General features: G+C 32.1%; 4 protein-coding genes across 6 annotated transcripts; 3 read left to right on the top strand and 1 right to left on the bottom strand.

Moving 5' to 3' along the window:
- Positions 1-183: 183 nt before the first annotated feature.
- On the bottom strand, positions 184-839 carry LOC110604798. Its single transcript, XM_021743105.2, has one exon. The coding sequence runs from the start codon at positions 788-790 to the stop codon at positions 377-379; it is 414 nt and encodes a 137-aa protein (XP_021598797.1). The 5' UTR covers positions 791-839; the 3' UTR covers positions 184-376.
- Positions 840-2,216: 1,377 nt separating this feature from the next.
- LOC110605023 (ervatamin-B) lies at positions 2,217-3,411 on the top strand. Its single transcript, XM_021743314.2, has 2 exons — positions 2,217-2,690; positions 2,793-3,411. The coding sequence occupies exons 1-2, from the start codon at positions 2,246-2,248 to the stop codon at positions 3,362-3,364; spliced, it is 1,017 nt and encodes a 338-aa protein (XP_021599006.1). The 5' UTR covers positions 2,217-2,245; the 3' UTR covers positions 3,365-3,411.
- A 912-nt stretch (positions 3,412-4,323) lies between these two features.
- Positions 4,324-5,435, top strand: LOC110605478 (heavy metal-associated isoprenylated plant protein 28). Its single transcript, XM_021744074.2, has 3 exons — positions 4,324-4,447; positions 4,615-4,690; positions 4,775-5,435. Exons 1-3 carry the CDS (start codon positions 4,325-4,327, stop codon positions 5,140-5,142), a joined length of 567 nt encoding a protein of 188 aa, XP_021599766.2. The 5' UTR covers position 4,324; the 3' UTR covers positions 5,143-5,435.
- A 1,497-nt stretch (positions 5,436-6,932) lies between these two features.
- Positions 6,933-13,907, top strand: LOC110605150 (putative lipase YDL109C). 3 transcript variants are annotated; one of them, XM_021743500.2, is made up of 12 exons: positions 6,933-7,561; positions 9,059-9,206; positions 9,552-9,619; positions 9,695-9,765; positions 9,902-10,153; positions 11,805-11,968; positions 12,066-12,121; positions 12,221-12,273; positions 12,936-13,104; positions 13,189-13,286; positions 13,374-13,485; positions 13,733-13,907. In XM_021743500.2, the coding sequence occupies exons 1-11, from the start codon at positions 7,399-7,401 to the stop codon at positions 13,476-13,478; spliced, it is 1,347 nt and encodes a 448-aa protein (XP_021599192.1). In that variant the 5' UTR covers positions 6,933-7,398; the 3' UTR covers positions 13,479-13,485; positions 13,733-13,907. The 3 variants fall into 3 exon arrangements, with proteins under 3 accessions (XP_021599192.1, XP_021599191.1, XP_043808509.1); XM_021743499.2 differs by lacking the exon at positions 13,733-13,907 and having other exon boundaries at positions 13,374-13,709; XM_043952574.1 differs by lacking the exons at positions 13,374-13,485; positions 13,733-13,907 and having other exon boundaries at positions 13,178-13,288.
- Positions 13,908-15,368: the final 1,461 nt, after the last annotated feature.

The raw sequence follows: 15,368 nt of genomic DNA on the forward strand, positions 1-15,368 counted from the left end.
GCCCTGACCTTGGCCTGTCTACCAATCAGAAATCAATCGCCTTGTCAATGCCATTTTTTTTTTTACAAATATCATTATTATTGGTACTGCGTTTCAGGAAAAATTTCGTATTGCAGAGTTGGATTTAAATTGTAAAATTGATATAGATACTCTATTCACTATTAGTTGAAAGAGGTTCACTGAGAGACAATCTTGCAGCAAGGTATATAACTTTATTGTCTTTCTTAAACACTAGCATAATTAACCCATCAAATCCCTGATGAGAGAATTGCAAAATGAAAGAAGGAAATATAGTGTAACAAAAGGACAAGTAAACTTATGATAGAATTGTTGCAAGGTCCTGGTGGACCTTCAACAAATGTTCACTTTGTAGGCATCACTGGCCAGCAGCAAAAGCCTCAACTGGGAAAGTTTTGGTGATCCCAGCAAGACTTTTGAAGTGAATCTTGCCAGTAGGTGTATCATCAACAATAATCTCACTAACAGGAGGCCAAAGCATGAGCTCCTTAGCCTTCACTCCCTTGAGTTTCTTGATCAACTTCTTACTGACATAACCAGTTATTTCACTGTCATAGCTCACAAGCTTACTGATCATCTTGAAGTTGTGCTCTACTTTCTTCTTTTGGTGGATCCACATGTACCCACTACTCCTAACAAATCCAACTTCAATCACATCTTCAAGAGGGAGAAGCCCTAGAGGAAGTCCAAACTCCTCGAGAATAGAAACTGCCATTTTGATGCCTTCTTCATGACCCTTCTTCACAATTCCTCCTTCTTTTTTGTCTGCCATGGTTGATGGGTTCCTGGTTTTCTTTGTTACCAATCACTTTGAGGCTGCTTTGTTTGATTGAAGTTGAAGTATTGCCATTATTTATACCAATTAATCATATGAATAAGACAAATTTATATGGAGAAATCGAAGTAGGTAGGCATTGTATTAACCTCCAGAATTGGTTTTCTTAATACAAAGTTTCTGTAGTTTGTGTTGCGATTATTTTGCATTTACCAGGTGAGGTTTGCTTGTGTTTGTCCGATCATTATTTGTCCTCTATATTGATTTCAGCCGCTTGTGGCTGCATAAATATTGTGATTTGTGAAACTTCCATATAAAAACATAAGAAATTTATATATATATATATTTTTTGAAATGGAGATCGAGTGAATAGAATTTGAAATCTCTTAAATTTATTTAAATGCACTTAACATCAAAGTATATAAGTGTAAATTTGTATATTTTTATAAATTTATAATGAGAAAGCATCATTATTCAATAGTGTCACAATAATTAAAATAATTAAATTATACATATGTTATTTAACTTTTTTAAAAAAAATTTAGAAATAGAATTTATATATTAATATAATAGTTTAATTTTTAATTAATTATATATTCAAATGCATATAAATTTTTTATCTTATAAACCTTTGACACTTATAAGTTAATTCTTCATAAGTCAAGCTAAACAATCTCTATAAAATATGTTCTTAATATTTACATTTTAAATATTATATGTTCTTAATATTTACATTTTAAATATTTTTCTAAATTTATATATATTATATTTATTTTATTAATATTTTTTAAAAATTAAAAATATATCCGCAACTAAATATCCAGTTGGAATAATATAATTTCGGGAGAACATATCTAAGAAAAAACAAAAATTCCTACAATCACGCAGCTGACTTGATTAAATTACCAAAGAAATGGTGCAAGTGAAGTGAAAATTCCACGTACAAAGCCAATTTATCAATCAATACTGTGGAAAATTTGAATTGACGCTGCTTGGCTTTGGAAGTCTGGTTCAGTTAGAGCTAGACTTGTAATTAACTTGAATCCTTTTCTTTTCCAAGTCAATTATTACCTTTATTTTTATATATTAGAATCTCCAAAAAAATAATTTGCAGACCATAAAAAAGACAAAGGAATACCTTGATTTAAAAAAAAAAAAAAATCTCAGAGCTTTAACTTTTGAGAATGAATTATGATAATTAAACTAGTGTTAAGGATTAGTTTTTCGTTTACTATGTTAATTTCCACAACTTTCAATCTAATTATTTTTAATTTAAACAAATAATTGGAGTAATTCGGTTAGAATTAAAATTTTTAAAAAATGCAAAAATTAATTTTATTTAATTGACGTTTCTTTTTGACTGGAGACCGATGCAAGTATTTATACATGCATAGATTAAGTGCACAGAAAAGCAAAACCAAGCCATTTCCCATTTTGCAAATTAACTAAACCATGGCTCTCTCACTCCATGCAAAAGTTTTGTTTGCTGTGCTGATGATCTTAGGTACACGGGCATCTCAATCCATGTCCCGACCAATCATGGATGAAGAAGCCATTGTTCAGAAGCACGAGAAATGGATGGCTCACCATGGACGAAATTATCAGGACAATGAAGAGAAAGAGAGGCGATTTCAGATATTCAAGACCAACTTGGAATACATAGAAAATTTCAACAATAATGCAACCAACAAAACGTATAAGTTGAGTCTCAATGTATTTGCAGACTTAACTGATGAAGAATTCTTCGCCACTTACGCTGGCTTCAGGGTTCCCTCACTCCCCAAAACAAACAAAACAACACAATTCAAATATGCAGATCAGGCCGATGAAGCTCCGGAAAGCATTGACTGGAGAGAAAAGGGAGTTGTCACCTCCGTTAAGGACCAACATCATTGTGGTAAGAGCAAAGATCCAACTTTGGAACAATTTAATTACTCAAAAAAATGTGAAATTTATTGGTAACTAACCTGTAAATTTCATTTTCGTTACTGCACTTCAGGTTGTTGTTGGGCATTTTCAGCAGTAGGAGCAGTGGAAGGAATAATCCGCGACGGTGTGTCCCTTTCTGCGCAACAATTAGTGGACTGTGTGAGTAATAATTACGGCTGTAATGGCGGCACGATGGTAAATGCTTTCGAATACATAATACAAAACCAAGGCCTCGCCTCAGAAGAGAATTATCCATACACTGAAATGCAGGGAATGTGCACAGAGAGCAACTCAGTTGCAAAGATAACTGGTTATGAAAACGTACCCAGCAATAACGAGAACGCCCTAAAACTGGCAGTAGCGAACCAGCCCGTCTCAGTAGCCATCGATGCTTATGGACAAAGCTTCAAGTTATACAGCGGTGGTGTGTTCAATGGGGACTGTGGAACTCAGCTAACCCATGCTGTTACTGTAGTTGGGTATGGGGTAAGCTCCGAGGATGGTTCCAAGTACTGGCTTATCAAGAACTCATGGGGCGACTACTGGGGAGAAAACGGATACATGAGGCTTCAGAGAGACGTGGATGCCATGGAAGGTCTATGTGGAATTGCCATGCAAGCTTCATATCCTACCGTTAATTAATCCTGTTTTGGCTTTACTTAATTAATTACATATATTATGTTGCTTATATCATAAAAAATAGTTATATAGTGATATTTATGAATAAATGTGAGAGGTCTCATATTCTAATCTCTCAATTTTCTGTTTCTGATTAAAAAAAATTTAATTTCTCATGTTTTAATATTATCATTAATTTATTGTTAGATTTAAGTCTATTATAGGTATAAAAACATAAACTATATAATTTAATTATAATTTTTTTATATTTTATTAAATCAAAATCTTTAATATTTTTATCTTAGTAAGAAAAGAAAAAAGAATAGCGAGAGAAGTTTCTTTGATGGGTACGTAGATTTACGTACCTGGAAGTTATATGATAATTGACAATGGAAATATGAAATTGCAGTGATCTCATTTGTGATGAGGTCACACTCTCAAGTAATTTACCAAGCAACTACACCACCTTATTATTATTATTATTATTATTATTTTAAAAAAAAATATTATTAATTAATTATTGGGGTTGTTAGATTGTATGCGTAAGAGAATTATAAGTTATCCTCCAATTACCCTCTACGCGGTTGCCCAAACCATATAAATAAATGAATTTCCTTGCAAGCAATAAACAAGAAAATATAATATTCCAGGAAAAATCGAAATTAAGCTGTGCATCCTTACCCAGAAAGAAATAATACTTTCTAACAGTAAAATGACAAAAATTATAATTATTCAAGTTTAGATTCCACTGCAGATATTATAAGATTTAAAGGATCTATGTATTTCTTGGAAAGTTAGGTTTCCATTCTGACTTGGAAGCAGCTGCTATGCACTTTCTGTCGAATCTTTGGCGCAAGGTTTGTCGCTTAGAAGCAAGTTGAACAAAAGAGAGAAGAAAAGGTCGGTGGGGACTATTTTCTATTTTATTCTTTCTTATCTCTCGCTCTTTTGTGTCTTAACTCCCAAGAATCAGCAATCAAAATAATGCTCCTCTATTATCTCTATATAAAGCCTCCTTTCTTCTCACATTGTTCTTCATCACACCCTCTTAAACTCGAAGAAACCAAAACCCTCGTGAGTGTTCTCAAGCTATATCCCAAGATGACGGTAAACTCTCTTTTATCTTTCTTTAATTTCCTAGCCTTGGTGTGTAGATTTGCTTGCTTTCTTCATTCCTTAACGTCTGCATCTTATTTATTCGTCACCTTTGATATAAAAGTCTAGCCTATGGAGGAGCATAATACTAAAGTGAACTTCTGGTTCTTGTGTTGCAGATCATAGAAATGAGAGTTCATATGGACTGCGCTGGCTGTGAAACCAAGATTAAGAAGGCTCTTCAGAAACTAGATGGTACATATCCCTTTATCCATGTTGAAGCTATACATGGGGCTTGGATTAATGGTTAATTAACTTGATTGTTGTGTGTTTTCTCAGGAGTGGATGACATAGATATAAACATGGCCATGCAAAAGGTGACAGTGATGGGTTGGGCAGACCAGAAGAAGATTCTTAAAGCAGTGAGGAAGACAGGAAGAAGAGCTGAGCTATGGCCATATCCTTATAATCCTGAATACTATAATTTCAATCAGCAGTACTATTATCAGCAGCAACAAGGAACTCAACCTGCTGAAGCAATCACCTATTATGCACCTCAGTACTCCACCTCCTCCTACAACTATCGCAAGCACGGCTACAGTAACGAGGACTATGGCTATTATCAAAAGCCACCTTATTCAGTTGTTGACGAACAGACAAGTGCCTTGTTCAGTGATGAAAATCCCCATGCTTGCTCCATAATGTAATATGATCGAAGGTGGTGTTTTCAGTGGAATTTCAAAGGCATAGACCCTTGTATGTATAGCTAAGATAGAAAAAGCAAGAGTTTTTGTGAATCTAATGTATGTAATCGTGACATTTTCTTTGAAAGATTCGGGTTAGGCCAGCCGTTCAAAAATATATATATTGTAATTTATGAAAATTCATTGGGTTTCAAAAATTGAAAAATCATCCTATGTAATAATCAATTTACAAAGGCATTATGATCTTTTTTCTGTATAATTATAAGCAAAAAGAATCAAATTAATGTTATGAGAAACTACAGCTTATCATGTTTAATTAATTTGCAAAGAATATTATTAAAATTATAAAATAATAACCCTGGTACAAAGGATTAGGTGTGAACATTTTCATCGGTTTAATTTAAAATCGAACCGAACGAATAAATTAAAAATTAAAATTTTAATATTTATGAAAACCGAACTGAATCGATTTTGATAAGAAATTAAATCAAATCGAATTGGTCTGATTCAATTCGGTTCGATTTGAATTTTTAATAAATTTTTTTATTTTTAGTATTTTAAATTTTAATTGGAATATTTTAATATTAATATGATCTAATATCTGTATATTATTAAAAATAATATATTATTATTACTAATCGATTTGATTTGATTTTTTTAATTTTTTCTGATGAAAACTAAATCGAATTGAAATAACTAAAATTTATAAAATTAAAAATCGAATCAAACTGAACCAAAATAAATAAAAAATTGAATCAAAATTTCAAATTAATTTAATTCGATTGATTTTTCAATTTAAATCGAATATGAATAACAAGTGTAAGTTTATATGCATTAGTTTAATAATATTATAATATTTGAAATAAAAAATAATAGAAAAAATAAAATAAAATAAAAATTAATTTATATTTTTAATTTTATTGAGAAGAAAGTTCATGAAAAGTTAATAAATCAACAAAAATAAATGCCCTTAATGCAAAATTTCCGAAACACTTTTTTTTTTTTACAATTATATTTAAGGGAAAATCAAACTGGACTATAATCGTAGAACCAATGTTAATTTCATTGAATTAAATTAATACTAAGATTTAATTGTATTTACTTTTGCAAATAATTCCTAGCATTTTATTCAGAATTAACAAGTAAATAAAATAAAATAAAATAAGATAAAGAAAAATATAAGTTGAATTAAATTTATTTACATGCATTGTAATATTTGTCATAATATATTTTTTTCCATAAACTAGGAAATTATATTATATTTTTTAATTCAATAGAAAAAATAATATTATTTATTAATATTATAAAATATTAATTATAAATAACACCGAATAAGTTACAATCGTTTAACATTTTTTTTTTAATTTGTGACTTGAATTGAAATTATAAATTTTATAAAAAAACTTAATTTTACAACTTACTTTAAACTATTTTTGTAAAATATTACTATTTTTCGATAAAATAACTAATTACAAAATATTGTAAATTAATAAATATTTTTGGCTTTTTTTAAATAAAATTTGCCACATACAATTAGTTGATGGATTTCTACAAATTATTACATACACATTTTTTAAAGCTTTTAATTTTATAAAAAACATTAAATTATTTTAATTTTTAACAAAGCAATTTTTAAATTTAATTAATTTATCATAAAAATCATTAAATTATTTTTTTAACAAAATAATTTTTTTAAAAAATATTTATTATTAAAACTACAAAATACACTTATTTATATAACAAGTGGTTCCTCGTAAAAGAAAAACTATTTCCTGTAATTTTTAAACCTTATTTACGAATCTAAAATCCCATTGGCTGCAGACAGCAAACCCAATCTCATGCCCATCCCCTTCACTTTCGTCTCCTGTTTCAGCATGGCTTTTGTCTCATAGCTTCCCTCTCTCTGCAGATTTTCCCTCAAATTGCGGAATTCATCCACTCCCTGGTCCTCGGTCGTTACCCTCATAGACACTTGTCAATTCACAGCCCATTACAAGAGTTTTATCATTATCGCTACACACATATTTCTGGAAATTCAGAGCTTCATTATTTGCTGGCCTAAAGGCAGTGGCAGTAGGTGACTTATTGATGATGCACGAAGCTTTGAAGGGATGGGCTTCTTCTGGGTAATCTTCATATGATTTTTTAATCGTCATCGACAAGGATAAGCGAAATTTTATGGTTATGACGCTGACAGCATCGAAAACCGTGACTCGAGAGAATTTCGTTTCGTAACTCTCTCTCTCTATATATAAATAGATGGCGACGGCTTCTTTGATACAAGTTCGATGTGGGTATTCACCAAGATTTAGTAATAACTTGAGAAATGGAGCTTATGTAGGACCTGCGTGTTCCACCTCATATGCACCGTCATCTTCTTCCTGTTCCTGCTGTTCGTCTCAGGGACTAAATTTCTCATCCGGTAATTTATTCGTTTTCCGTTTTTTTTTTTTGTTTTCCATTTGTTTTTGGCATTGTAATTTTGTTATTCAGTGATGAGAGCTTTATTTGTTTTCATTTTGGAGAAAATTTTGTGAATAGGCAGCGGTTCTCTTTCTATGTTGATTTTCTTTTTCATAAATTCTTATGTGCAACTCTTAGAATCAGATTACTTCTACATGTATGTCTAATTTTACAATCGTAATTTTTTGGGGTGTGTGAAAATGCTAATTTCATTAACAAAGATCAGCTTAGGTGAGTTTTTTCCATGGTTAATTTCTTAGCAACTTTCAAGTCTTAAACTTCGGAGGTTTGTGTGTTGAGAGGAGAGACACAGACAGGTAGGGAAAAATAACTTCCAGGATTTTAGATAGTAGCCAATCTCACCTGGGGAAAGATTATATGTTGTGTTGGTGTGTCTTTCCTTCATGCCCTGTCTCTTGTTGCAATCTTATTATTGATTCTGACGTCATTGATCAGGCTCCTGCTATTAAAACTGAATTAATTTTAGCTGCAGAGTGCAGAAGGTTAGGAAATAACAGTTACAATCCACCTATATAATTCTGAAATACATGACATGAGGCAACCCGATATTTGGATGTTTAATTTCGAAAGCCTGGGTATCATACACTTCCATGCATAAATAGATGATGATTGAGCTCCCAGTTGTTCATAAATGAGTTTCTATTGAGCTAGATCATTGGGGAAAAAAAATCTGATTTTGACTCGATAGAAACCCAACATATGGGTTTTATGTAGAGCTTATACAATTTTATTTCTTTCTATTTGAGTCCTTGGTAGAGAAAATGAGAAACAGAACCATCTTTGTAAATTTGTACCCATACTAAGAAATGGATCCTGTCCCAGAAATGGATCAATGCGAGAACTCTAGACTTGGAAAAGCAAAAGTACTGAAAGGACTCAGGATGGTACCAACTTAAACCCATAATACAATTGTTTTGCACATTTACATTCCTTTCTGACCAGTCATTGCCACAGTTTTCTGAAACTTAATGGCATGTATCAAAAGGTTTTAAAAAAGAATGAAAAGAGATAAATCTTGGTTAACATGTCTCTCTAAGACTGGGGATTAAGAAAATTAAAGGATCACATAAGATTATAAGAATCTTGAAATCATCTAACAAACTGGTGGAGCCCTTTCATGACATGCAAGCCAATACTCTCTTGATATTTTAATGTGTTAGCAAGGCCTTTCTTTGCTTGATACTTCTTATGTTAATCTGCTAAGAAGTATCTCTGTTATGGTCCCCTGGTTTTGACAACTCGTCTTACTTGCATAAAAATGATTTATTACAAGAGCCTGCATTGTTTCATCTCTATGCATTTTTTGTTGTAAGGTGGTTTGTCAGTTTGATATGCTTTTTTCTTGAATAGTATGCTTTTCTTTTGAAATTTATGTACATGTGATCTGCATGTATAAATCTCAACTGTGCTTGAGGCATTGCAAAATCTGTTGCAGGTGTAAATAGCTATTGGAAAAATCAAGGTCTTAGAGCTCAAGCTATGAATACTACAACTCAAGGAAATTTCGCGTCACCCAGGGGAATTATGAATGGGAGTAATGAGCCTGATCATCTTCTTGTTCTCGTTCATGGCATCTTGGCTAGGTATTTTTCAATCAAATAGAATCAACAATGTAATATTCTTCCCAATGATCAATTATGGGAAAGTAATAAAATAACCATTTACATGCTTGGTATACCATGCAGTAAGTGTGTACTTTCACGTAAAATGAATCGATCACAATTCATAACCCATATGGATTAGATGTACATCAGGATGAAGCAAAATCCAAAACCAACTGATCTCGCAGTAGCATCAATAAATATTATTGGCCACACCCTTGAGTTTGGAGTTTTAAGAAAAGATATCAATTAAAAGTATGATTGCTTTTTGCCTTTATCACCCCCTCCAAATTGACATTGAATTGACCGGTATTCTGCATAATGCAGCCCAGGTGACTGGACATATGTACAAGCAGAGTTAAAAAAGCGTCTTGGAAGAAACTTTCTAATTTATGGTACGTTTATCTCTAAGTAATTAGACAAAAGGCTTAATACAAATAATTTACCATTTATTTATTTAATATTGGCAGCAAGTGCATCCAACACCTACACTAAAACCTTTTCTGGGATCGATGGAGCTGGAAAGCGACTGGCAGATGAAGTGAACCTTGAGTCTTGAAATCTTTAAAATTCTGTTTTTTAGTTCCAACAACTGGTAGTTTGATTAGTTCTTGGAATGGGTTGTGACATATTCAATGATATCTCCTTGTTTTTCTTTCTCTGAATTTTATGCACAGGTTATGCAAGTTGTAGAGAAGACAGAGGGTTTAAAAAGAATTTCCTTTTTAGCCCATTCTCTTGGTGGCTTGTTTGCAAGATATGCTGTTGCTGTCCTTTACTCAGAGAATGCCTTACATACTAGTCAATCCAATGATCTTATTGATTCTACACTCCCTAGGTCCATAAGACGAGGTACAATTGCTGGATTGGATCCAATCAATTTTATTACCTTGGCAACTCCACATCTTGGTGTGAGAGGAAGAAAGCAGGTCCGTTTTGGAGGGTATTTCTAATTTCATTGATTCTAATACTTTATTGGAAGTTCTCCAAAATTGGTCCTGATAATGGCTCCATTTTGTTGCCATTTACTTGGACCTTGTTTTGCTCACTTCCCTCTTGATATTCACCTTTAATTCAGGAGTGACATTTCTTGCACTTCTGAATCTATCAATGGAGGAGTTGAAGTTGCATTTACTTTCTGCCAGATTTTTCTAAGACTATCCCACCACAAGTGAACTATTGCCTTGTACAAAATTTAGGTGTTCAACATTTTCAATGATTGATTGGCTGTTCCAGTGATGAATCTAGAGAATCTCTACTTTAATCAGTTGTTATATTGTGCTCTATGTGTTGCATTTGGTAACCCACTGGAAAGTCATGATAAATATGAAGAACATTCTTCACCAGTTGACCATTTATCAGAAAAAAATTCGTTATATCAGTTTTCAGTGATGCAATATAAATGTAATCATAAATGAGCCTTGTCATGAAATGTTAGGACAGATAGTTGATGAGAAAATGAAATACAGTTTGCTGATTGCGTCTGGACAGCATCTACTGAAAATGCTTGTTGAAGTTTAGAATTGTGACAAAACCCTGTTAAAATTCCAGTGCCTTACCATTTTACTGTCAATGATAATTTCATCTGGACTAAGGGTTTGTTTACTTATGCACCCACTGGTCTTCATCACATTTTTCAGTATGTTCTTAGGCTTGGTCAATGTTTACAGCATCTATCACATAAAGTTTGTTAAACAAAAAGGAAAGACAGATAATAATCTACAGCTTCAATAGTTAGGGCACGGAAATGGTTGACTTCTGCGGATTGTCCTGCAGGTAGCTGAATTCATCTACTGAATTATGCTGTATGATTTCTTTGTCTGAAAAATGTGGTTGAATTGGTGTGGTTTCCAAGGGAAATGAAAGTTTTTTGTTTTGGGCTGGGGGGGCAGGGGTGGGGGAGTGTGGTTGTTTACAAGAATCAATAGACAGGCATCTAATCCCTGCAAAAATTGTCAAGAGTAGCTTGAATTCATTGTGCCGAGGATCATTAGTTGGATTGCAAGACTAGTCTGCTGCTGCTAGAGGCACTTAGAACTAGTGATAGAACCAATATGTAATGCACTTGGCTAATGTAGCACGTTAATTTAGGTTAGCATCACTTTCTGCAATGGGTTCAAGGTTGCAAAATCTGAGATCAAGTGATGCTCCAATCATAATTGGGAATTGCAGCATTGTCAGTTGAAAAAAATGGAGAAGAATTTAAGGGGAAAAATACTTCAACTAATAAACACTTGCTACAACATGGCTTTATTAAACATAATAAGTTGTTTAAATTCAAATAACTAATAAACACTTGCTACAACATGGCTTTATTAAACATAATAAGTTGTTTAAATTCAAATACTTTGCATGGTTAACCTTTTATGGACCTTGACATGAGGTTTGGCAAAGACCTAGTATCCACGCATCACTCAGAGGGTCATATCGCAGCTTCCTTGGAAGGTCATAGCATGATGTTTGCATAGTATATAAAATTAATTGGCTCTGAGGTTCTCTATGAAAATGTGGAATTTTCCTATGAATTTGTTTATTTTATGAACATACAAATTTTATGACTCATGCATTCCTCTCTCTCAGCTTCCATTTCTTTTGGGAATTCCCTTTTTGGAGAAACTTGCTCCACCAGTGGCTCCCATTTTAGTCGGTCGAACCGGTAGTCAGCTGTTTCTTACTGACGGAAAACCTGACAAGCCGCCACTTCTTTTGAGAATGGCATCAGATTGTGAAGATGGAAAATTTATGTAAGTATCCAAGATTTTGTGGTAATTAAGAGTCAACAATTGTTTTAAGAAAAAATAACTGTCTTCCTTTTTTCATCCCTTCTATTTTTGGTTACAGATCTGCCCTTGGTGCATTTAGATGCCGCACCATCTATGCAAATGTATCATATGATCGTATCCAACTGCATGACACCATTTTGTCTTCATTCTTTAGCGTGCACTGCTTTATTCTTCTCTGCTCTGCATTTGATCAGCTTCTTTGACATTAACTAGATATGGTTGGCTGGCGTACCTCCTCCATAAGGAGAGAGCAGGAGCTTGTCAAGGTGCGCATACTAATTTCTTGTAGTCAGTGTTTTATATTCTGAGAGTATCCATCATTTATTGAACAATCCCTGGAGGTAGGAGAACTTGATCTGGACCTGGAAAAGGGAAATAGTTGAGAAAGTAAATTTGTAGATCTTCAAGTATAATTCCACTTTATACTTCCTTCTGAATCCAGTAAGCTCTAAGAGCATGATACAAGTTTGGGTCCAGTGACCACATTCCAAAGGTCAAATTAGTACAGAATGGGATGGTAAAACTTGCAGGTTAATTGCCTTGGGTGTTATTGCCTTGGGTGTTTCCTACTTGCCTGTGTCTCGGTGATTTAAACATATGAAAATTACAAACTGGTTCTGCTCATACTCACCTCATTATGTTGCGAGACAAATGAAGTATACATGAACGTGTGACAATTTCTCCTGGAGAAGTCAGGATTTCCTAGCAATTATTTTCTTTGTAAAATATTCATTTGAGAGTATTTGGAAGATTTGGGACAAGGTGAAAGGGTGAGGATTGCAAGATTTTGTTTGGCTTTCCTTCTGTTAGGCCAAGAACTTCGTAAATAAAATTTTGCGGTGTGCCTGAGCTCGATTTATCTGGAATGTTAAATCCATAGTACATCATACTAACTTTTCTTGTTTCATCAATATATCTTGAATGGCAGCCCCCTCGGCGATCTTTGGATGGTTACAAGCATGTGGTAGATGTTGAGTATTGTCCACCAATCTCTTCTGATGGCCCTCATTTTCCTCCAGAAGCTGCTAAAGCAAAGGAGGCAGCACAAAATGAACCTACCGTGCAAAACACAGTGGAGTATCATGAAATTGTGGAAGGTAGAATTCTATAGCAATGGAGATTAGTGTTTTGACAATTATGGATTTAACAAGGAGTAATGACCACTCACAGTTTGTTAACAGAGGAAATGATACATGGTTTACAGCAGTTGGGATGGAAGAAAGTCGATGTCAGCTTCCACTCAGCATTCTGGCCTTTTTTCGCCCATAACAACATACACGTATTGGATCAGTTTTCACTCTCTTTTTTTTCTCTGTTTAGATATGCTTCTCTTTGTTTCTTGATTGAATTTTTGTCATAAATTCAGGTGAAAAACGAATGGTTTCACAATGCTGGTGCTGGTGTAATAGCTCATGTCGCAGACAGCTTAAAGCAGCAAGAATTTTCCTGTCTGATAACTGCTAGCCTGTAGCTATGAGGTGCTACTACACTTATGCATTTGTATTTGGAACATTTTAAAATTATTAAATAAAGTAAATTTGTATATACATATGTAGGGGTTCTATATCTGTCTGCAATGGTTATTGTTCTCTTCATTTGTATTGACCATGAATCTACTATCAGTTTGCTATGTCTTGCAAAGCTGTAGCCACAGAATCTTTTTTTTATTTTTTATTTTTAGTGGTTGTTATTCTTAGCATTAGATTCTTTCTCGTACTATTACAGGTTCAATCATGAGTCGACGGACCATTATTTCTAGAACTTTACCGTTGAAAGTGGAACGAATTAGGTATTTTTAGATATTTTAGCTATAATTAAATTTTGAGCGGATTTGAATTTAAAAATTCCATATTTCAATAGAAACCAATTGTATTTTTAAAGAAAATAGAGAACAAAATCCAGCTGTAATTAGTTGTAAAAATTCCATATTCGAAGAGCATCTAAAAGAAATCGCAGTGCATGAATGGGTTGCTTTTCACTATTTGCAGCACTTGTTTACTATTTAAAGAAAAATAGAAAGAATGTGCTTTTGATCACAAAGCATAATGTAATCTTTTGGCATCATTTGTCCTTTTTTTTTTAAAAGGCTTTTTCTGGGTTTCCTTTTTCCTTTTCCTTTTCCTTTCTAAAAGGAATGGTTCTGTACATTTTTCAACTTCGAAGTTGGACAAGTGGTCTCCCTTTTTTCCATATCAATCAAAATCTCAACAAATTTTTCACCAGCAAATGTGAATTGATAATGACCCATATTTGCTATTTTTTTATTAAACAATAAATTATAAAGATAATTCTTATAATATTAAATTAAAATTCTTTAGTTGTTTGCTTATAGATAGGCTTGCTGTTGTTTTCTTTACTTGAATAATGCACATATGGCCAAACAAAAATATATAAACCTTTTAAATATGACTAACTTTTCCCATCACTTTCTTTAAATTTTTCTGAGCTTCACATTGAAGCCAAGAAAAAACTGCACAAGAAAAAAAGGGAATTTCAGTTTTTCACATTTCCCAGTTGTCTTCTAGATTTGAATATTCTGATGTAGAAATTATTTATTGTTTAAGTGTTTCATAGAAAACTTTTCTTAGTAAAATATTTTTTTCAATTCTTGAAACAGAAAAATTAGATAATAAAATATATTTATTGGTTAAAGAAAAATTAGCATTTTTTTTATAAAAAAAAAATTCAGTGTAAAAATTATTTTTAAAATAAGAAGTTTAAACACTAAAACCATATCATTAATTTAACATTATAACCAAATAAAGAAAAATATTACTGTGGAAACTATATTTTTGAAATTAAAAAATATTTTATTTATATTTTCTAAAGTTTGTGATACTCAAGAAAGTTTCTATTTTTTTATTAGTTAAAGAAAATTAAGATATTTTTTAATAAATAAATTATTTTTTTAAATAGAAAGTTATTTTTTAAATTTTAAAAAGATTTGATTTTTATGTATAAATCTTATTAACATTTTTTTAATATTACAATTAAATGATGATGAACAATAAATTATTTTAGTAGAAAATAATTTTTATAAACTATATACAAATTATTTTTTAAAATAAATTGAGTCTAAATTTTACAAGAATTAAGTACAGGAAGATTTTTTATTTGTCCCAATATAATTAAATTATATTTTTTAGGAAATTTTTTATTTAAAATTAAAACATTAATTTAGAGAGAGATAATAGAAATCAAATTAAAATTGCTGCTTATAGAATCAAAAACTGCATTCTATATATCAAATGACGAGAAAGGCCTGCACAATTGAATTTGACCCATCTGAATATATATTATAACTTTTTTTTTTTTGGAAGAGAAAATATGTCATGGTTAAATTACCCAGAAGTCTAAATAT

Source organism: Manihot esculenta, chromosome 17, assembly GCF_001659605.2.
Source record: "Manihot esculenta cultivar AM560-2 chromosome 17, M.esculenta_v8, whole genome shotgun sequence".
Classification (NCBI taxonomy): domain Eukaryota; kingdom Viridiplantae; phylum Streptophyta; class Magnoliopsida; order Malpighiales; family Euphorbiaceae; genus Manihot; species Manihot esculenta.